This window comes from Nicotiana attenuata, unplaced genomic scaffold (genome assembly GCF_001879085.1).
Source record: "Nicotiana attenuata strain UT unplaced genomic scaffold, NIATTr2, whole genome shotgun sequence".
NCBI classification, from domain to species: domain Eukaryota; kingdom Viridiplantae; phylum Streptophyta; class Magnoliopsida; order Solanales; family Solanaceae; genus Nicotiana; species Nicotiana attenuata.
The window spans coordinates 53860-77995 of record NW_017671164.1 but is presented as its reverse complement, the minus strand read 5'-3'; the positions used below and the strand labels follow the sequence as shown (position 1 = coordinate 77995).

The 24136-nt window shown below is 41.6% G+C and overlaps 1 protein-coding gene across 1 annotated transcript; it reads right to left on the bottom strand.

The window, feature by feature from the left end:
- Positions 1 to 13774: 13774 nt before the first annotated feature.
- On the bottom strand, positions 13775 to 23646 carry LOC109206376. The gene is made up of 3 exons (XM_019369205.1): positions 23570 to 23646; positions 19111 to 19703; positions 13775 to 14030 (listed from the first exon to the last, which is right to left on the bottom strand). Exons 1-3 carry the CDS (start codon positions 23644 to 23646, stop codon positions 13972 to 13974), a joined length of 729 nt encoding a protein of 242 aa, XP_019224750.1. The 3' UTR covers positions 13775 to 13971.
- Between the last annotated feature and the right edge of the window lie 490 nt (positions 23647 to 24136).

Here is a 24136-nt window from a genome sequence, read left to right as displayed (position 1 = left end):
CTGAAACAGACCTTTGAGTCTGTTTCAATGGCTTGCCTTCTCATCTCTATGTATAATTCGATTTGAAACCCTAGGATTTGGGGGTTTCTTTGGCAATTTTGATTAGGGTTCTGCTTTGGAACCCCGGACTATCAGACTCACCCTAAGTATTATGAACTGAATATGAAACTCTTTGCTTGTGATTCTGAACCTTTCTATGCTTGTCTTTTCTAATTTGCATGACAACCCTTTCTTGTTTGATATCTGTGTACTTTATATATGAGGATTTCTTCTTGCAAAAGGGTTTTGCTAACCATTGATTGTTTCCGAATTTCTTTTAATAAGGTCTGATTGATTGCTACTGATTTTCTCTAATTGAACCCTCTTTACTTTTTTCCTGGCTTGGTTCATTCGAACAAAGCCGGTGATTTTGATTTCACTGGCTGTCTGATTGATTCCCTTTCCTTATTTTTCACAAACCGTGTACCACTGAACTTTGCCTTAAATAACTCATGTGTACTTACCCTTCTTGTGTTACTTTGGACAAGATTTCAATCAAATTTCTTTCCTTGATTGTCTTCTACCCGTTTGAAATTAGAACCCCTTAACTGAAGGGAGATTCTTTGTGATTGATTGCAAACTATTTTCTTACCTTTTCTTACTTGTTTTCTGCACTATAAAAAGGGGCACGACCCTTCTGCACTGACACAACCTTACCCTCGGTTGAACACTTACAAACCAATTCACATTACGAATTGCATACTCTCACACACATACTTTCAGTCACAATACTCTTTTAAACTCTCTACTCCCTGCTGAGACTTTTGTACTGCTTTGCTTGCAACTTGGCTTTTCAAGACTGTTTTTTTACTTATTTGTTTCCCCTGAAACTGGTATGTCTCAATTTCGATTTCAGCTATTTCCCTATGTGTTTACTTTACAGTTGCTCTATTCCTGTCTACCTTGCTGCTCATGTTCTGTATATTACTCCCTTTTATGTTTACTGCTTGTTATAAATCCCCCATACCCCCATTCCCTTTTGTGTGCTGAGTTAAAGTTCATGGCCTGGCAGTATCCAAATTACTGCCCAGGTCTGAACATGACCTTTAATAGGTCATAACTCCCAAATTCAAGCTGACAGGCTGGTCAGGGGTGTGCCAGCATCCTAATTGATGGGCATGACCACTAGTTTGTCATGGCTTTCCCTAATTTCCCCTCTATTGCACTTACACTTATTCTTAGACTCTAAGTTCTGCCCACCTCCTATGAGCCTTGCCTTGGGGACCTTGAGTTCCCTCTGAACTTGGACATTTGAGGGCTGGCCCTTCCACACTGCACTATAATCTGATCCTGCAAATGTAATTGGGTGTAAGCACTGCCTGGAGTTCATGAAGCTCCTTGGAACATTGACACACCCAAAGGATGAGAAAGGCTTTGGAAATCTAATCTTCGGAAGTTGGTTTATTTCATGTTTCAGACTAGGAGTCTGAATTAGGCTCTCCTTGGGTTGGACTTTAATTTTTGATGTAATTTTTATTTTTCTTGATTCATTGGGTTGTAATAATTTGTAATAACTCATGGGGTGTATAGTGAAAAAGGGAGGGTCACTCATGTTATGCATTTTGGTAGACATCATGCTTTAGGTATTTATTTCTGCAATCACAGCCTGTTTTTCGCTTATGCATCTACATATAGAAATCATGCCTATAAGTTTATGCATCTGCATGTAGAAATCCTTCCTTCAAGTTTATGCATCTGCATATCGAAATCCTGCCAATAAGTTGTTTCATTACTGCATTAGAAATCCCGCTTATAAGTTGTTTCATTATTGCATTAAAAATCCTGCCTATAAGTTATGCATTTCATTAGAAATCATGTCTATAAGTTTTCTGCACTTCTGCATATACACATGTCATTAGGCAAACAATCCATAGGTTAAGGAATAATCAATTGCATCCTAGATACCATGCTCATAGGATTCCTGCACTTACATAACCGTTTTAAAATTAGTAACGCTTAGAATTCATGCCTATAGGAGCAATCATTTAAATCTGATTCATCCGCAAGTCTAAAATCAGTAATAATGTTGTTAATATCCGCAGAATTGGTTTATTTCTAAAGTCAGTAATCTTCTTTAAAATCAGTATGTTTGACCTTGTTAGATATCATGCCTATAGGTTTCACCTAGGCAAACCATTAGGTAATCAATTAATTATACCAGTCTTTAATAATTACAACCAGCAGCCAGGCCTAATTCGGACTTCTTATCTAAAAATATGTAATAAATCAGCCACCCCCTTTACGTAAGTTTAATTAAAGACCTAACCAGTACTTGTAAGTCATGCTAAACAATTTCTGCTTTGAATGAGGAGGCCTATTTGAGCCTTAACTGCTATGTGTTTTCCCCTTAACTGCTCTTATGTGTTTTGTTTGTCGCACTAGATTTTGTCCTTTTAAACTTCAAAAGCCAATATCCCTTCCCTCTAGGATTAGTAGTCCCAACTGACTCCGGGACTGATAGGATTGGGGCAGGTAGTAGCATGCAATAAGTAACGAGACCATTCCGCATTTTAGTACCTTAACGGGGTGTGTAAGGGTAGACATGGATATGATGATTACGCTATAACACCACGTGTATAATTGGTTACCGGGTGTTGCGTGGGTGATCCATGTTATTTATAAGCCTAGGACCCCTTCCCTCTTTATGTGTTTACTTCTTTCTTTCAGAATTTTTAAAACTGTTAGTTTTCAGTTCTTTTAAACCTCGTCTTTTGCTTTAATCATTTAAAATCTCTTTAAATTTCCAGTACTATTTTTTTCTCTCCCAAATTTCCGCCCCATTTCATCCCTCTGTTTGATTACTTGTACAAATTATTCGACCCCCATTTTTCTGCACTTGTATATTCTTTAAATAAATTATGAAGTCGCCTAGTCCAAAATTTAAGCTCGTTTATTTAACTTTTATACTTTCCCTACTTGCAATCGTTATGTGAGAATTGTCTTGTTTATTCGTTGTTTATATTTAAAGTCACAACTATAGCATGGCTGGGAACCACACTAGTGGATCTTGGGGGGTGCCTAACACCTTCCCCCCGAGATAATTTCAAGCCCTTACCCATTCTCTGGTTCTTCTTTATTATTTCATTCTTAGTGTCCTAATGCACTTAATCATTAGGTGGCGACTCTTCTAAATCTCAAACCCAATTCCCAAAAGGAAAAGAGTTATCCGCCCAAATGTCGTAAACCCAATTTCGCGAGAAAAAGGGGGCATCGACAAAGGTTCGCCGGTTCATTGAGGGGCTTATTCCCAGCATCAGATCTAGCATGGCTGGTGAGTTAGAGATGGATATATCTTATCAGCGGGTGGTGAGCATTGCTAGGAGGATTGAGGGTATGCATGCTAGGGACAGAGAGGAGAGGGAGGCCAAGAGGTATCGAGTGTCGGGCCATTATTCTGGTGCCCGTGCCCCAGCTGCAGGTCCTCATGGTAGGGGTCATATGGGTCGGCCCGTTCATTTAGCTCTTCCAGCAGCCAGTGGTACTCTAGCTCCACCTAGGCTTCAGGAGCCTTATTATGCACCTCCAGTCTCTAATGCGCCTCCTACACGGGGTGATTCAAGTGGTCAGTCCAGCAAACCTGGCCCGAGCCAGTCACAGCCGCCACGTCCTCCCAGATCTTGTTTTTAGTGTGGTGACACATGCCATGTGGTGAGTGATTGCCCCAAACTTAGGAGGGGTGCACCTCCGTAGACTCCTCAGCCACAGCAGGCCCCGCAGAGCTCTCAGGCTAGGGTCCCAACACCAGTTGCCACCCCACCAGCCCAGCCAGCCAGAGGTGGAGGTCGGGGAGGTAGAGGTCGCCCTCGAGGGGGAGGCCAGGCCAGATATTATGCTCTTCCAGCCCGTACTGAGGCTGTCGCCTCTGATTCTGTCATCACAAGTACAATCTTGGTCTGTCACAGAGATGCATCGTTCTATTCGATCCAGACTCCACTTATTCTTATGTGTCTTCTTATTTTGCCCCACATTTGGGTGTACCTAGGGATTCTTTGAGTTCCCCAGTTTATGTTTCTACTATTGTGGGAGATTCTCTTGTTGTGGACCTCGTTTACCAGTCATGCTTGGTTATTCTTGGTGGCTTTGAGACCAGAGCCGACTTATTGTTGCTCAGCATGGTTGATTTTGATATTATCTTGGGCATGGACTGGTTGCTATTCTTGATTGTCACGCCAAAACCATGACACTGGCCATGCTAGGTATACCGCGTGTTGAGTGGAGGGGTGCTTTAGGTCACACTCCCAGTAGACTTATTTCTTTCCTTAAGGCTCAACGTATGGTTGAGAAAGGTTGTGATGCGTACTTAGCTTATGTGAGAGATGCCAGTATGGATACTCCTTCTGTTGATTCAGTCCCAGTAGTACGGGATTTCCCTAATGTGTTTCCAGCTGATCTTCCGGGCATGCCACCCGATAGAGACATTGATTTTGGCATTGATCTGTTGTCAGGCACTCAGCCCATCTCTATCCCTCCGTACCGTATGGCTCCTCCTAAGTTGAAGGAGTTGATGGAGCAATTGCAGGAATTACTTGATAAGGGTTTCATTTGGCCCAGTGTATCGCCTTGGGGTGATCCTGTGTTATTTGTGAAGAAGAAGGATGGTTCTATGTGCATATGTATTGATTATCGCCAGTTGAATAAGGTCACAGTGAAGAACCGCTATCCTTTGCCTCGTATTGATGACCTGTTCGACCAGTTGCAGGGTGCTTGCGTGTTTTCTAAGATTGACTTGCGTTCAGGCTATCATTAGTTGAAGATTCGGGAGCCTGATATCTCGAAGACTGCCTTCAGGACTCGGTATGGTCATTACGAGTTCCTTGTTATGTCATTCGGGCTGACTAATGGCCCAGCAGCCTTCATGCATCTAATGCACAGTGTTTTTCGGCCATATCTTGATTCGTTCGTAATCGTTTTTATTGATGACATCCTGGTATATTCTCGGAGTCGGGAAGATCATGAGCAGCACCTGAGGACAGTGCTCCAGACCTTGAGAGAGAAGAAGCTGTATGCTAAGTTCTCAAAATGTGAGTTTTGGCTGGATTCAGTGGCGTTTTTGGGTCATGTGGTCTCGAGGGAGGGTATTTCAGGTGGATCCGAACAAAGTGGAGGCCGTGCAGAGTTGGCCCAGACCATCCTCTGCTACAGAGATCCGTAGTTTTCTTGGCTTGGCGGGTTATTACCGCGGATTTGTTCAGGGGTTTTCATCTATTGCAGTACCTAGACCAGACTGACCCAGAAGGGTGCTCCGTTCCAGTGGACGGAAGAGAGCGAGGAGAGATTTCAGAAGCTCAAGACAGCTCTGACTACAACCCCAGTTTTGATATTGCCTATCGGTTCGGGGTCTTATATTGTCTATTGTGATTCTTCGAGAGTTGGCCTTGGAGCGGTATTGATGCAGGACGGTAGGGTGATTGCCTATGCGTCCAGACAGTTGAAGATACATGAGAAGAATTATCCTGTCCATGATCTTGAGTTAGCTGCCATTGTTCATGCCTTGAAGATCTGGCGTCATTACTTGTACGGTATTCCTTGTGAGATATATACTGATCACCGGAGTTTGCAACATCTGTTGAAGCAGAAGGACCTTAATTTGCGTCAGAGGAGATGGCTAGAGCTGCTGAAGGATTATGACATCACTATCTTGTATCACCCGGGCAAGGCCAATGTGGTGGCCGATGCTTTGAGCCGCCGGGCGGACAGTTTGGGGAGTTTGGCATATTTACCAGCAGCAGAGAGGCCTATGGCGATGGATGTTCAGGCCCTAGCTAGCCAGTTCATGAGATTGGATCTTTCGGAGCCCAATCGGGTTCTAGCTTGTGTGCTCTCTCAGTCTTCCTTGTTTGATCGTATCCGGGAGCGTCAGTTTGATGACCCTCATTTGCTTGTCCTCAAGGACAAAGTGTTGCATGGCGATGCTCGAGATGTGACTATTGGTGCTGACGGAGTACTGAGGATGCAGGGTCGAGTTTGTGTACCCAATGTTGATGGGCTTCGAGAGTTGATTCTAGAGGAGGCCCATAGTTTGGTATTCCATTCATCTGGGTGCCGCGAAGATGTACCAGGATTTGAGGCAGCACTACTGGTGGAGGCGGATGAAGAAGGATATAGTTAGGTTTGTAGCTCGGTGCCTTAACTGTCAGCAGGTGAAGTATGAGCACTAGAGGCCGGGTGGATTGCTTCAGTAGATAGAGATTCCGGAGTGGAAGTGGGAGCGGATCACCATGGACTTCGTATCTGGGCTCCCACGGACTTTGAAGAAGTTCGATACCATTTATGTTATTGTGGATCAGCTGACCAAGTCCGCGTATTTCATCCTGTGTGTACTACCTATTCCTCGGAGCGGTAGGCGGAGATTTATATCCGGGAGATTGTCCGTCTACATGGTATTCCAGTTTCCATCATTTCAGACAGAGGTACTCAGTTCACATCGCAGTTCTGGAGAGCCGTACAGCAGGAGTTAGGTACTCGGGTGGAGTTGAGCACAACATTTCACCCTCAGACGGACGGACAATCCGAGCGCACTATTCAGATTCTTGAGGATATGCTCCGTGCGTATGTGATTGAGTTTGGAGGTTCTTGGGATCAGTTCTTGCCATTGGCAGAGTTTGCCTACAACAACAGCTATCAGTCCAGCATTCAAATGGCACCGTACGAGGCCTTATATGGTAGGCGATGTAGATCTCTGGTGGGTTGGTTCGAGCCAGGTGAGGCTAGATTATTGGGCACAGACTTGGTTCAGGATTCTTTGGAGAGAGTCAAGGTGATTCAGGATAGACTCCGTACAGCCCAGTCCAGACAGAAGAGTTACGCGGACCGGAAGGTTCGTTATGTTTCCTATATGGTTGGAGAGCGGGTTCTGCTTTGGGTTTCCCCTATGAAGGGCGTTATGAGATTTGGGAAGAAGGGGAAGTTGAGTTCGAGGTTTATTGGCCCTTTTGGGATATTGAGGCGTGTTGGGGAGCTTGCTTACGAGCTTGCCTTACCTCCCAGCTTGGCAGGAGTTCATCCGGTATTTCATGTTTCGATGCTCCGGAGGTATCACGGTGGTCCGTCGCCCGTGTTAGATTTCAGCTCAGTCCAGTTGGAAAAGGATCTATCTTATGTTGAGGAGCCAGTGGCAATATTGGACATGCAGGTCAGGAAGCTGAGGTCAAAGAACATTGCATTAGTGAAGGTTCAGTGGTGGGGTCAGCAGGTCGAGGAAGCGACCTGGGAGACCGAGCAGGATATGCGCAGCCAGTACCCTCATCTTTTCACTACTTCAGGTATGTCTCTGTGCTCGTTCGAGGACGAACGAATGTTTAAGTGTGGGAGGATGTAACGACCTGGCCGGTCGTTTTTGGAATTTACACCCCGATCCCCTATTAACTGCTTACCCCAAGTTTATTTCTACTATTTTGATTTGCCGGGTTGTTCGGTTTTGAGTTTAGGAGAGTTTTGGGACACTTAGTCCCTAAATAAGAGCTTAAGTGTTGGAAAGTTCACTGTAGTCGGAACAGTGTGAAGACGGCCTCGAGATGGAAATCTGATAGTTCCGTTAGCTCCGTTAGGTGATTTCGGGTTTAGGGGCGTGGTCGGATTGTGTTTTGGAGGTCCGTAGCTAATTTAGGCTTGAAATGCCGAAAGGTCAAATTTTGAAGTTTCCGGTTCGATAGTGAGATTTTGATCCGAAGGTCGGAATGGAATTTCGAGAGTTGTAATAGTTCTGTTATGTCATTTGGGACGTGTGTGCAAAATTTCACATCATTCGGACGAGATTTGATAGACTTTTTTATCCAAAGCGTATTTTGAGAAATTTGGAGTTCTTAGGCTTGAATCCATGGTTAATTTGAGGTTTCACTGTTGTTTTAGGTGTTTTAAGGATTGGTACAAGTTTGGCGAGTGGTATTAGACTTGTTGGTGCCTTTGGTTGAGGTCCCGGGGGCCTCGAGATGATTTCGTATGGTTGGCGAGAAATTTAGAAGATGTTGCAGCTGCTGTATTTTTGCTGCTTCTGGTATTTTTGCATCAGCGGTAGGGGGACCGCAGATGCGGCGCCGCAGAAACGGCTAAGTGGCTGCAGAAGCGAAACTTGGGAATTTCCTCAGGAACCGCAGATGCGGTTAGTTGTTCGCAGAAGCGCAACCACTCCTGCGGTTAGATTTCCGCAGATGCGGAATCTGGCATTTTAAATTAAAGTCGTAGATGCGACGTAGTTTCTGCAGAAGCGGGACCACAGATGCGGTCCAAGGGCAGCAAATGCGGGAATCGCTGGGCAGAACATATAAATAGTTGCCTTTGCAAAATTGAGCCATTCTTTCACCATTTTCATCCGCGTTTGAAGCCTTTGAGAGAGATTTTTGAGAGAACAAAGGGGAACGCTTGGAGGTAACGTCCTTGACTTCATAACTTGTTTTTATGTGAATAAAGACCTAATTAGTGATGAAAAATTTGGGAAAATGGGTAATTCGGGCTTGAGTTTAAGAGGCCTTTAAATGAGGATTTGAGGGGTCATTTGGACCCGATTTTAGTGTTCTTGTTATGATTAGACTCGTGAGAGTACGAGGTTTCTGAAAATGTAAATTTTATCCGATTCTGAGATGTGGGCCTGAGGGGCATTTTGGTCATTTTACCTAATTTCGCGTATTAGCTTAGAATTTAATTATAGAATTAGTTACTTTAGGTGTTATTTACAATATGCAATTGAATTGAATAGATTTGGGCCATTTGGAGTCGGATACTCGTGGCAAAGGCGTGGTTTCTGGTTGAGTTGCACTTGTTCGAGGTAAGTGGCTTGTCTAACCTTGTGTGGGGGACCTTTTCCCCTTAGGATTGATATTGTGGTAATTGAAATGCCTCGTACGTGAGGTGACGAGCGCGTACTTGTGCTAATTGTTGGAAATCCGGTTTTTCATTAAAAATAGCCTTGAATTGTGTTCTTCCTTTTCTTGCTTACACTGTTTGGAAACTAAACCTGCTGTAGCCTAGAGAAGCATGTCTACTTGACTAAATTGCTCTATTCGCCTTAACTGCCTTATTTTTATTACGTGAACCATGCTAGGTTAGGATTACCTGCTTCACTTTGATATGCAATTGATTGGATTGAATTCTTGATGTTGTTGCGTATTTACTTTGGGACTACGGGACGGTATCCCGGGAGCTCCCTGTATGTTTACTTTGGGACTACGGAATTGCATTCCGGGAGATCCCCCTACACTTTTACTTTGGGACTACGGGACGGTATCCCGGGAGCTCCCCTGTATTTTTACTTTGGGACTACGGAATTGCATTCCGGGAGATCCCCCTACACATTTATGAGTTGGACTACGGGACTGCACCCGGGAGATCCACTGGATATGATATTTATATTTGGGGACTACAGGACGGTATCCTGGGAGATCCCCGGTTGTTATCTTGGAGCTGAGTTGTGTTCTCTTACTGCATTTTACTTGCCTTTGTAATAATTGTTGATGTCCTTCATATCTCGTGTTACTTATTTATACTGGTTATTTCACACTGTTAAACCTTATATCTTATTTAACCTCAGTAGGGCACTGACCTTCCTCGTCACTACCCAACCGAGGTTAGGCTTGGCACTTACTGAGTACCGCTATGGTGTACTCTTGCCCTTCCTGCGCATGTTTTTCATGTGCAGATCCAGGTACCTCTACTCAGGCTTACCATTCTTGAGGCGAGGCGATCCTACGGGACTTCGAGGTATATCTGCCACGTCGGCAGACCGAGGAGTCTTTTTCTATTCCTGCATCTAGTATTTAGCCCTTTTGTACTTTATGTTCTTGATTAGACATTCCGGAGATTAGAGCTATGTAGTGTTTTTCTCAGCTTGTGGATCCGTGAGTTTCCGAGTTTTGGGATAATGTATCAGATTTGAAAAGTTGTGTGTATATGCTGAGCGGCATTTAAATACTATTTCTTTCAGTTATTCGGCTTTGTATTATTTATTCCGCAAGATTAGTTTGTTTCCGCATTTCTTAGGCTTAGCTAGTCGTAGGGACTAGGTGCCGTCACGATAGTTCACGGACGGCGAACTGGGGTCGTGATACCTACTTAGGTCGCAATTGCGGCCATTTACTTCGCAAATGCAGTAGAGTTCTTCGCAAATGCGAACTCTCCCTAGTAGCCCAAACTTCGCAAATGCGATGGCTGCTTCGCAATTGCGGCTGTCGCATTTGCGACCAATACATCGCAAATGCGATGACAGCAGTACCGCCACTCAATATTGAGGAAAAATCTTTCCGGATCTAATCCGAAACTCACCCGAGCCCTCGGGGCTCTATACCAAATATGCACACAAGTCTAAAAGCACAACACGAACTTGCTCGCGCTCTCAAATTATCAAAATAACTTCTAAAACCACGAATCAGACGGCAAAATGCATAAAGATCAAACTAAACTTCAAGAACATCTAGAATCGCAACCGAGCGTCCGAACCATATCAAATCAACTCCGAATGGCGCCAAATTTTGCAGACAAGTTATATATGACAAAACGAACCTACTCAATGCTTCAAATCATGCATAAAAACCTCGAAACGAAGAATCATACCTCAAGTCAAAATCAATGAACTTTGAAACTTCAACTTCTACAACCGATGCTGAAACCTATCAAATCACCTCCGATTGACCTTAAATTTTGCACACAAGTCACATTTTCCATTACGGACTTATTCCAACTTCCGAAATCGAAATCCGACCCTGATATCAAAAAGTCCACTCCCGGTCAAACTTCCCAAAAATCCAACTTTCGCCATTTCAAGACTAATTCAACTACGGACCTCCAAATTACAATCCGGACGCACCCCTAAGTCCAAAATTACCCAATGGAGATAACAGAATTGACAAAACTTAGTTTCGAGGTCAAATGCTAAAAAGTGAAACTTGGTCAATTCTTCCAACTTAGAACTTAAATATTGAAGTTCATTCTTCCAAATCGATTCCATAATTTAAAGACCAACACCGACGATTTACACAAGTCATAATACATCATGCGGAGATACTCGAGCCCTCAAATCACCGAGCGAAGTGCAGATACTCAAAATGACCAGGCGGGTTGTTACACTTATATATGAATTTTATACACGATTCATACATTATACAACTATTTTTCAACTTTCGTACAACATTCAAATAAAAAAATATATATAACTACAATAGAATACAATTTACCTACAATTATAATACAACTTTACTATAATTTCATAAATGTATTGTATGTCATGTGTTCTCCTTCTTCTTCTTCGAGTTTAATCTAAAATTCAGCCAAAATCAAGTCTAATCTTCACCAAAACACCCTCAAAATTGAGACATAAACTCCAAACAATATTCCCAATTGTTTGCAACAACACGCAGTCCAAAAAAATAATAGTTTTTGAAAACCCAAATTCGATTTCAAAGCTTCAAAGCTTTTTAATGGCTGTCAATGGTGGAGAGTCAAAATACTTTCAAAATTTATAATCCTACAGAGAATTAGGAGAGATTAAAGTCTTCGCATATGTTATAGCCCAACTAAAGCGAAGTGAATCTTCGGGCTTTGCAATTTTAACTTCCTTAAGCATTCGTCTTTTCAAATCATAAACTGATATTCCTTATGAGTCTTCAGGCTTTGCAAGAGAGAGAGAGAGGGGGAGGGAGGGAGGGAGGGAGAGAGAGAGAGAGAGACGAAAACGGAGAGAGAGAGTGGGCAAATATAAAGGGATAAGGAAAAACTGATATTCCTTATTCAATTCCTCATATAAAGGGATACTCATTTAAAACTTATTTGTATATAATTGGTAAATTTTATATGACCATGTAATTAAGTTAAAACTTAAGTAGTTTGAGGGTAATAAGGTTTTAAACAGTGTATAGGAAGGTAAAAATTACTTTTTAAAAAAGTTTGATTAACGGTAAGAGTAGATGTGGCCCAATAATATAACTGGGGTAGATATGAACAATATACTAAAGTACAGGGGTATATTTGGCATTTTCTCATAAATAAGTACCAAGAAATATTCAAAATAGAGTTAAAGTGTTCATCATCTAATATATTGATCTTATGTACTTCAATTTGCATTGAATTTCTAGATCAATCACATAGTATGTGTTTGCCTAATTTTAACTCAAGTTTTTTTTCGTGCGTATTCATTGATACTTAATTTGCATTAATTTGTTGACAAATTACTTATATCGCTAAATGATTTTAAGGTCTAGCATCCATAACATTTATGATTTTATTTAGAAAACTTCATAAATAGAATAACCCAATCTTATGTACCAACAAGGATTGTGGTGGAATGGTAAGTACTCCTTCATCCTTAATCAGAGGTCTCGAGTTTCAGCCCAAAGTATGAAGTCGTCTTTGTTAGGGAATGCTTTATCCCCAATGTGAGACTTTCCGGCGTCTCACATTCCAATCCAAAGTCATGTTATATCCTTCTTCTTATCAAGCAACTCCTTTTTGTCGTATTCAATCTTCTGCCGTATAATAGCCAATATTCCAAATTAAGTCCATAGACCTAGTCACTGCCCACCATGAACCCCAAATCACTCAAAACTTTCTCAAGGCGGGTAGTCATCCTACCACAGAACCCATATGCTACTCTGCCACTCTCCCACTTTGGTCAAACTCACTCTTTTAAGCAACTACTCGACTCTTGTTTCTCACACTTGGCCTTCAAGAAGTTTATCCACCGCAAGACACCTCCCACATGTCCTTCCTCATCCTTCGCTGCCCAGTTATTGCCTTAAGTCAAAATGCATCTTGTAGAATTTGAACCAATAGATCGCTACCAACTTTAAACCTTTTTGGAGATCATCTTTCTCGAGCCATCAACACTAGGAACGCTGATTCGATACTGAACCACCGCACACCGCGATACCTGATAGCCGCTTCTCCGGCACCATTTCACACTACCTTGTCCCGAGAGAGACTTGACGAAGACCATAACACCGGTGAACTTTACACATTCAATCAAGGGCGACTACACCACATTATTGATGAAAATTCTACCACGCTCGAAAATACCAAGCCTCGTTACTCCATCAACCCAAATCTGAGCATTCGTAGTTCGATTGCCTTTCCTCCGCCGGAAATAAAATACTAAATCCTTGAATCATGCAGTGAGTAAACCTCCTTCCAAGTCATACTGCTTCGATGCATAGACAAACATTTTACCATTACACAAACACTAAGCGATAGCAACGCACTAATTATGATAACAGTCAATGCCAAATCTCAAAACCTTGGGTATCACTGATATTGAGCTGAAACGATAGAACGGACTTCCGTAACGCGACAACAATAGCCCAATCAAATACGCTGGGATAAACATCCTGCATCACATCTGTAGTTCCATTACAATTCCTCAATTCCCAATTTATAACAAGCACTTCACGTCGCATAAGATCGAATAGGAAAGAAACAAAGGCATAAGCCTCGAAGGAATTAAATTGCACGATGAGGAATCAAGAAGTGAAGTACTCCTAACAGCCATGTAGCCTCTCGAAGATAAGTACAGACGTCACCGTACCGATCCGCAAGACTCTACTAGACTTGCTCATGGCTCATGAGACCTAAGTGAACCTAGTACTCTGATACCATGTTGTCACGACCCAAAATCCATTAAAGGTTGTGATGGCGCCGGATGCCGCTGTCAGGCAAGCCAACAATAATTAATTAATTTGGTTCTCATTTTTAGTATTTTCGAAATCATAATTTTCTTCAATTATTAAATAGTAAAAGACGGAATTTACAAAGTAAATAATAATATTCTAACAATTTCAATACTGAACAACCTATAATCAGCCCAAAACTCGATGTCACAAGTGCATGAGCATCAACTAGGAAGATAAAATAAAATACAGTATTTGTCCCGAATACAAATTAGATAGGAAAAATACATAAGTAACTCTTAAGGATGCTCTGCTGGCTGCGGAGTAATATGGAATTGCAGCTCACCTAAGTCCTCGTGAATAACCACGCCTCTGCTCTCACAGGGCCACTAGACGCATTTGTACCTGCACAAAGATGTGCAGCAAGTGTAGTATGAGTATATAAATCAACGCGTACCCAGTAAGTATCCAGTCTAACCTCGAAGAAGTAGTGACGAGGGGTTGACTCCGACACTTACTATAGGCTATAAATAAAATACCGATGATATAATTAAGCATGGATACCACATATTGGCTGTAAGATCAATATCATGAAGTGAGTAACCAATTTTCAAATTTATTTTTCATCATTTATCATTTTGTATCTTAGGATAATGAAGCAATATTAATTATTATAAATTCCAAATCAAACAATTCGGTCATGTGCAAATCATGCCGAGGTCGTACGGCCCGATGCAATATAAATATTTAAATTGTGCACTGCCGAGGGTTGAACGGCACGAAGCATAGATGCGCTTATTTGCTACCGAGGCGTTTGGCCCGCTCCACAAAAGAGAAAATACATCAAAACAACCAAATCAAGTTTTATTAAGGAACAAATATTCAAAGAAATGCCAATTCTCATTAACGATCAAGTAAAATAAGTTTAACCTTTTTCCAATTCCTTGATCAAGTTTCAATATTTTTTAAGCAATTAAATTGACAAGTAGGTTGCAGACATCGCAAGTATAATATGATTTAGGTCCTAGACTACGAGGAAATTAAGCATTATAGTAGCTAAGCACGGACTCTCGTCACCTCGAGCGTACATATTCCCCACAAATAGAAGCACATATTAAATAAATTCACCTATGAGGTTAGTTACCTCTTACAAGGTTAGAAAGGAGACTTACCTCGCTCTGAAGTTCCTTAGTCGGCTCCCAAGCCTTTCCAACAACTCAAATCGATGCCCAACGCTCCAAAACTAGTCAATAAATAATCAAATCCATAAATATATACTCTAATACTCATTATAATCCTATTTACAATAATTTCCAACTCCGTTGGACAAGTCGATAAAATCACCCTCGGGCCCACGTGCTCAAATATATAATTTATTCCAAATTCCGTGCCTAAATTCGTGGTCAAAATCCAAAAATACCAATTTCTAGGTTTTTCTTCAAAATCCCATATTTCTACAGATTTTCATGTCTAAAATCATGTATAGACCTTGTATTTAACTCACGACTAGTAGAAATTACTTACCTTATAATAGATGATGAAACCTCCTCTTCAAAAGCTCCAAAAATCGCCCAAGCTGTGTGAAAAATGGGTGAAATAAACTCAAACCCCGATTTTAAAACATTTTGCCTAGCACAACACCTTCTTTTTCGCGTTCGCGACCCTCTGATCGCGTTCGCAAAGGCCAGCTGACCCGCCCCTTCACGTTTGCATTCCCTTCTACGCGATCGCGTAGGCCAAATAACCTTAGGCCCAGCTCCCTGCTTTCTTCTTCGTGTTCGCATTCACTGGTGTGCGTTTGCGAAGGCCAAACCCAGCACCCCCACAGATTCCTCTTTGCGAACACAGGACTTCCTTCGCGTTCACGAAAAAGGAAACCAGACACCAGCAATAGCAGTCCAAAATAACTCCAATTTGATCCGAAACACACCCGAGGCCCTCGGGACCCCGTCCAATCACACAAACCAGTCCCATAACATAATAGAGACCTGCTCGAGGCCTCAAATCACATCAAACAACATCGAAATCATTAATCGCACCCCAATTCAAGCTTAATGAACTTTAGAACTTCAAACTTCTACATTCGACGCTGCAACCTGCCAAATCACGTCCGATTGACCTCAAATTTTGCATACAAGTCACATTCGATATTATGGACCTACTCCAACTTTCACAATCGGAATCCGGCCCTGATATCAAAAAGTCCACTTCTTGTAACGACCCGACCGGTCATTTTGAGATCTAGCGTGTCGCTTGGTAGTTTGAGGCCATGAGTAGCTTCACTTCAGGTATTATAACTCGTACGCGTGGTAGGAATTGAAATTCAGGATGTTCGGAGTCGATTTGGAAAGAGAATTCTCATTTCGGAAGCTTTAAGTTGGAAGAATTGACTAAGGTTGGATTTTTGAGTAAACAACCTTGGAATCAGGATTTGAAGGTTCCAGCAGGTTCGTATGATGATCTTGGACTTGGGCGTATGTTCGTATCGGGATTTTGATGTCCAGGGAGTGTTTCAGCATCTATTATGGAAGTTGGCATTTTGGAAGAAATTTAAAAATATAGGTTGAAGTGTATTTCAATGTTATCAATGTCCGTTTGGGATTCTGTGTTTGGAAATAGCTCTGTATGGTGATTCTGGTATTGGTAGCGCGTCCGGATGTGGATTTGGAGGTCCATAGGTCATTTCGGAGTCGTTTGGCAAAAAGTTAAAAAATTGAAGGTTTTTGAGAAGTTTGACCAGGAGTGGATTTTTTGATATCAGGGTCGGATGTCAAAATTTGAGGTCAAACGGATGTGATTTGACAGATTTCGGCATTGAATACATAAGTTTGAAGTTCTAAAGTTCATTAAGTCAAATTGGAGTGTGATTCATGATTTTAGCGTTGTTTGATGTGATTTGAGGCCTCGAGCAAATTCGTGTCATGTTTTGGGACATATTGGTATAATTGGTTGGGGCCCCAAGGGCCTCGGGTGGAATCCGGATGGTAAACGGATCGAGTTTTGACTTGGAAGAAAGGATGAAGCAGCTGCCTTCTGGTGTAATCGCACCTGCGAGGTTTGGGCCGCAGGTGCGGAGCCGCAAAAGTGGCCAAGAGGGCGCAAATGCGATTTTTGTGGGGATGTGCTGGGACCACAGATGCGGTCATCTCGTCATAGAAGCGAGACCGCACTTGCGGAAGGGAAGGCGCAGAAGCAGATGTGGGCAGCTGGGGGATGACCGCAGAAGCGGAACATTTGCCGCACCTACGGAACCGCAGAAGCGGTCAAGTGACTGCAGGTGCAGGGATCGCTGGGCGGAGAAGGATTTTATAAACGTGACTTGACTCATTTTTCTTCCACTTGTCACTTGGAGGAAGCGATTTTGGAGTGCTTCAAGGAGTGATTTTCATCAAACAACACAAGGTAAGTGATTCCCACTTATTATGAGTTAAATACATGGTTTCTATAAGGATTTAAATATGGAAATTAGTAGAAATTGTGGGGTTTTGGTAGAAAACCTAGAATTTGGTATTTTTGATTTTGACCACGAATTTGGGCATGGAATTGAGAATAAATTATATACTTCAGTTCGTGAGGTTATGGGTAAAATTTATCTTCGAAAATTTTAAAAATCCGGGCCCGTGGGCCCGAGGGTGATTTTATCAACTTTTCGAGCTGAGTTGGGAATTTGTTTAAATCTAATTGTTGTGAGTATTAGAGTATATTTTTATGGGTTTGCACAATTATTGACTAGTCTTGGTGCGTTGGGCATCGGTTTGAGTCGTCGGAAGGGCTTGGGAGCCGAATATGGAACTTCGGAGCGAGGCAAGTCTCTTTTCTAACCTTGTAAGAGGAAATTAACCACATAGGTGAACTAAATTATTATGTGCTTCTATTTGTGGAGGCTACATATGTACAATGTGACGAGAGTCCGTAGGTAGCTACTAGCTATGCCTATGTACGGTTAGTTTTAGGCTTACATCATGCCTTGTTGATATTGTTATTGATTCATGTTTATTGCTTGCCTTGAGAAGGAGCGAAATTGAGCTTTCTTATTAAATGTTTTGAAAGGAGTTGAAATTGAGGGAGAAATTGGGATCTTAAAAGTTTCATTTGAACTTCGTATTTTGAAAAGAATGCAAGAATACTATAATAACTTAAGAAACCTATGTATAACCGCGTCGCACGTATGATCCGCGAGTGGGGTAATTCTTTAAATTTATATTTTACCGTGTCGCATGTGTCGCATGTGTCACACCTCTTTTTTCACTAAACCCCCGGAAGGCGTAATAAAGGGAGTTTTTCCAATTAAAGGACAATCGAAACAGGATTTATTTATTAAAAGATTCAGAGTCGCCACTTGGGAGATTTATGGTGTCCCAAGTCACCGGTTCAAAAATCTCGAATCGAGGAAGAGAATGACTCTGTTTAACAGTCCGCGAACCAGAAATCCGGGTAAGGAATTCTGTTAACCCGGGAGAAGTGTTAGGCATTCCTGAGTTCCGTGGTTCTAGCACGGTCGCTCAACTGTTATAAATGGCTTAATTATCTGATTTTAGTGCATTTTTGAACCTATGTGCAATTTTAACTTTTGACCGCTTTTATTTAATTATTTTTAAGAAAGATTGCAACGCTATTTAAAATATGTTTCGAGCCACGTCACATAAATGCACCCGTAGCCCATAACACATTTTATCTAACATTGAGATTTGGATTTGGGTCACATAAATGTGCACCCGAGTTTAGGAACGTAAATTACTAAAATAACGCGCCTAAAGCAACTGCGCGTTTTTAACTTTGCGAGGGCCATGGAAATTCAACTAAATGGCACGCCTCCATTTATGAGGATTAGCAATTAGTTAAACTACGTATATTCACTTTTTACATCTAATTAATTTAGGTATCGCAACCACGCCACGGGAACCATACCCGTAGTTGCAATAATTTATTAAATGCGCCTAAGTGAGCCACGAGTGTCGAGCATGTCATAATGTTTTGCAGAAGCTCGGCAAAATCATTATACTATATATGCCACCTCCCTATGTCAAAATCACTTATTCCTCAATGCTAATCCCATTAGAATATACAATTCTAATTTGATATACAAAATATTAAGATCAATGGCCAACGTTTTAGTAATTTAAACTTCTACAACAGTCTGACACATGCGACAAAATGAAGCATCAACCAATTTGGTGCTCTCACCTCTCAGGAATGCAGAACATTTCCAGGAGCTTTGGCACCAACCACAAGAATACGCCAATACATGAATTCTATTGTAATGGCGCCGCCCAAAAGGCACCACAAGGTTAAAATAAAACTACACTGATTCACGGCTCAACATAAACAATAAAACAGATCAAAGATAATTTCATTAACAACAAAAAAGCTAAAAATCACCTTAACTTCAAACAACGCCCATTTTTATTAACTGTCGCTAATTCTCAGAGATTCCAGCCATGTAAAGCAAAACCAATAATATTATATGATAGTCTTAGGTACGTACCTAATTTCCAACAAGCCAAAGGAAAATCAAAAGAACAACTGAACGGGACCGGAACTTTCAGCGGCACCGGAAAATCGAACAAATGGCTCGGACGGAACCTCCCCGCTGCGTGTGCTCTAACATGGATGCGACTGACACGGCAAAGAGCAACGGAGCAAAAACATACAAAGGCTAAACGGATCGCTGGATTTAACCAAACACTCGGCCAGATCTGAAACTCGTCACAAATGGAGAAAGGAAAGGACGGAAGCCATGAAACTTCGTGGGTAAAATGAGGTGTACTGTCCGGCGTGAGGGGTGGTCTGTTGGGTTTGGTTTTCACTGAATTTTGGCGTGAGTTAGGAGCTGATTTCGTGAGATTTCGGGGTGGGATTTGGCGTGGAACGAAGGTGTTTTTCAGGGCAGCTTTGTGATGGAATTGAAGAAGGAGACCAGGAACGATGGGTTTGGGGTTCTTCTGTGTGTTTTCGTTGAAGAAGACGAACAATAGGGAAGGGCTGAGGTCGTTGATGGAGACGACTACAAAAGGGGGAAGGGGTACGGTGAATTGCGGCTCCAGCTTCTCTTTTTTCAGGCGTATTTTTTTGTCCCTCCTTTTTCAGATTCTTAAGCATTATTTTATAGGTAGAGTTTAGGTTTAGGTTATTATTTTGTGTATTTTTCCAATTAGTCCCTAGGTCTTTTTGTGTTAAGTCCCTAGGGTCTATTTTATTTGTTTTTATTCCAAATAAAAGTCTAGAAGGGTCCCTAGGCTTAATGGACTAATCCGAATTGGGCTCTAAAACTCTTAAAATTGTAATCCAACACCTTAATTGACTCCTTTTAAAATAAGATAAAAATACTACACAATGCCAAAACTAATCCTAATTAATTAAACCAAACATAAAACTATTTTTGTGTTTTCGAAATTATATAGAGATAAAAACAAGGTACTATTTTTGTATTTTTTGAAAAATATATAAACTAAAATATTTTTGTAATTTTCCATTCTTATGACGAAAATAAAGTAAAGAAGTCAAAAAATAGTTGAAATAGCTATATTAGGCCTAAATTAAATATTTACATGCTAAAATATAAAAAAATCTTGGGGAGGGTCAAAAATCACATGTCTACAGCATGTATGATCCGCAAGCGGGGTGATTAGATGTCTCTATGGTTCGCGTCGTTCGACCCTCGGCAGTACACAGTTTACATTTATGTTGGATCGGGCCGAACGTACTCGGTGAAGTTTTGTGTGTGATAATAGAACTGAAAGCCCCTTTTTATAATTGGTATAGCTTCATTGTTTGAGAGATCATTTGTTTTAAATGAGGGAAGTAATTTGAGTTCTTAAATGTGGTGAAGCATTGATCAATATTTCCTATTCTGAGTTTTATTGTTACCTCTACATATCATGGTTAATTAGAAATTCATATTATTATATTGTTGGCCCTAGTAAGTGTCGGAGTCAACCTCTCGTCACAGCTTCTTCGAGATTAGACTGGATACTTACTGGGTACGCATTATTTTCGTACTCATACTACACTTGTTGTACATTTTGTTGTACAGGCACACGTATGTCTATTGGCCTTGTGGGCGCAGTGGCGTGGTTGATACGGGGACTTAGGTGAGCTGTATCTTTTGAGACGATCCGCAGCTAGCAGAGTCTCCTTTAGAGTACTTGTATTATCTTTTCTGTCCAAATTTGTATTCCGGACAGTTATTGTATTTTATTTTATTTCCTAGTAAATGCTAATGCACTTGTGACACCTGGTTCTAGGATGATTATGGGATGTTCAGTATCGAAAGTGGAAAACATTATTATTTATTCTGTAAAGTTCATCTTTTACTAGTTAAATTGAAGGAAATTTACAATTTCAAAAATTATTAAAATGAGAAATTAATTAACTATTTTGTGTTGGCTTGCCAGACAGTGGTGTCCGGCGCCAGCACGATCTTTAACGGATTTTGGGTCGTGACAACATGGTATCAGAGCACTAGGTTCACTTAGGTCTCACGAGTCATGAGCAAGTCTAGTAGAGTCTTACGGATCGGTATGGAGACTTCTGTACTTATCTTCGAGAGGCTACATGACTATTAGGAGCATTTCCCTTCTTGATTCCTCATCGTGCAATTTGATTCCATTGAGGCTTATGCCTTTATTTCCTTCCCATTCAATCTTCTGCAGCGTGAAGCGCTGGTTATAAATCGAGAATTGAGGAATTGTAATGGTACTACCAATGCTGTGCGAGATGTCTCTCCCTGCGTAGTTGATTGGGCTATTGTCTTCGGCTTGCGGAAGGATATTCTGTCATTTTAGCCCAATAGATGTACTTCTGAGAGCTTGAGGCAATGCACAGGTTGCTATGATGCTCGTGAGTTGTTATCTCACAGTAGTGATGTGATGGTAAGATACTTGCCTATGTGTCGGGGCAGTGAATGACTTGAAAGGAGGTTTACTCAGTGCATGATTCAGAGATTCGGTATTTTTATTTCTGGTGGAGGAAAGGCAATCGGACTATAAATGTTCAAGTTTGGGTTGATGGAGTAATGAGACTTGGTATTTTCGAGCATGGTGGAATTTTCATTTGTGATGTGGTGTCAATTTCCTTGTTGAATACGCTAAGTACGCTGGTGTTATGGTTTTCTTCAATTCGCCTTTGGAGAAGAGTAGCTTGAAATAGTGCCGGAGAAGCGGCTATCAGAGATCGCGGTGTTTGGTGGTTCAGGATCGAATCGGTGCTCCTAGTGTTGATGGCTCGAGAAAGATGATTCTCGAAAAGGTTTAAAGTTAGTAGCGATTTATTGGTTCAAATGCTACAGAGATAGATTTTGATTTAAGGCAACAACTGGGCAGCAAAGGATGAGGAAGGACATGTGGGAAGTGTCATGCGGTGGTCAAATTTCTAGAAGGCCAGGTGTAAGAAGCAGAAGTCGAGTAGTTGCTTAAAGAAGAGGGTTTGACCAAAGTGGGAGAGTGGCAGAGTAGCATATGGGTTCTGTGGTAGGATGACTACACGCTTTGAGAAAAGTTTAGAGTGATTTGGGATTCATGGTGGGCATTGATTAGGTCTACAGAGTTTATCTGGAATATTGGCTATTATACAGGGGAGATTGGATACGACAGGAAGGAGTTGCTTGATAGGAAGGAGAATACCGCATGACCTTGGATTGGAATGTATTTCCGCACCTTTGGTTGATGTCCATGAGGAGTGAACAGACTTGTAAAATTGGTGAATGAGCACAGGCTCGGGTGGGTCATCTCCTGCGAGAAGGTTAGCGGTCGTGTGGTGTTGACAAAGCTTCTATGAAGAATTCTACTAGCTATCCAGTAAGAGGTCGGATATATAAATGGGGCTGGTAATTCAGAGTGTTCATAAAGGGTTTAACAGAAGGATTTTGAGAAATTTGGCGGGTTGATTGTGCAAGATCAGGTCGACGATGAAGAAAGAATCTTGATGGGTTCCAGAGTTATGTAGTAGTAGCTTCAAGCTAAGTGGGAGAGCCCCACCGAGTCAACGAATTTGGATTTGCATGGTTGTCTACTTGTGAAGTTTCTAGCTATCAGCATGTTGGTGGGTTATTACGACTAAGGAAAGAGAACATCAGTGTTAATTTGAGAAAAGGATTTGAGGAATGTGCTCTATAATTTGCCTTGTCGATCCATGTTCAGGCTTTGGGAAGGTTCAGGATTTATGCTTCGTGTAGAGGTAATTTACAAGGAAATTGATTCAGCCGAGTTCTTCTTTGAGAGGGTGTTCATGTGCTAGAGATCCTTGGAGTTTGATTATATTGGGGACCAAGTCAGAGTGGGTGACTCTCAACAACAGTCCTAGTGGATTCAAAAGCTAAAGTGTGATGCCTAAGGATTTCGAGTCCATACTATGGATGAGTCTCGAGCTTTTGCAGTGGGGTTTTCCGTGTTATCTTTGGTCTACGGTGTATCATGAGAGGAATGGGAGCATGTAATTTTGGATTCATAGAGGAATTATCAGAGTGGGTGTACCAGTTGAAGATGCGAATATGCGCATATGGAGGGTATGATACGGTTCGTGGGTTTTGAGACGATATGGTCTTGTGGAATGGGGTCACTCAGGATGAGTGAGGATTGAGTTCGTTATGTGTTGCATGAAGCTATCATTATTCCTATGGCAAGTCTAAGGTATATTAGAAGAAGTCAGATCGGTTGGCAATGGTTGAATTGGCATGATGGCGGCAATGATCAGCTCTTTCAGCGTGTTAAGTTATGTATGTGATTAGTGGTGGTATGTGCGAGGCTTGACGGTCGCCGTAGTTGATGTTATTTGAAGGCTTTCGCGCATTATGGCCTGTTATGTGCAGATGGATCCCGGAAGAGTTATGGTGGTTTAGACCACTACTTGAGGCTAGTATTTTCTGCGGATATGATAATTCAGTCACGTGTGCAATGATTCTCATGAAATGAGTTAATTGAATGGTTCCTATGTGATAAAGTGTTTACCCTATTAGTAGTTCAGGAGTTAAGATGAAATTCTCGTATTCTTGCGCATTAGCATGATTAAGTGCAGTGAACGACATGGGATTCAGAATTTGAGAATCAAGGTTACAATTTGGTATCGACAAGAATGTCAAGAGCTCGGATGAGCGGGAAAGGATTCAGATGGTTAGAGTAAGCTGGTATGGTCTTTAGCGTCACCTGAGATTGGTGTCCTGTGTAAGAGGCTTTGAGTACTGATTTTGGATGTTTGATTTGCTCTACAACAATAGTGCGGCTGGTGGTATGGATATGCAGACTTGTTACCTGGTGTAGAAGTTCGTGGAGCATGTCCCAGGGGAAGATTCTATAAGTGTGACATGTAGTCACTTGATTAATTAAAGATTGAAACCGAGTATGAAAATTGTGGAAATATCACTAATTTGAAAATTTATGCCTCTAGGGTGCTCGGTTCATTCAGTTATAGACTATGGAAGCTTGTTCTGGATTTGACGACTGTTCTTGTGTGTTATGGGAAGAAGGGTTATTGTGGATGCTAGAAAGGTTATTAGCCCAGTGCGGTACGAACAGAGT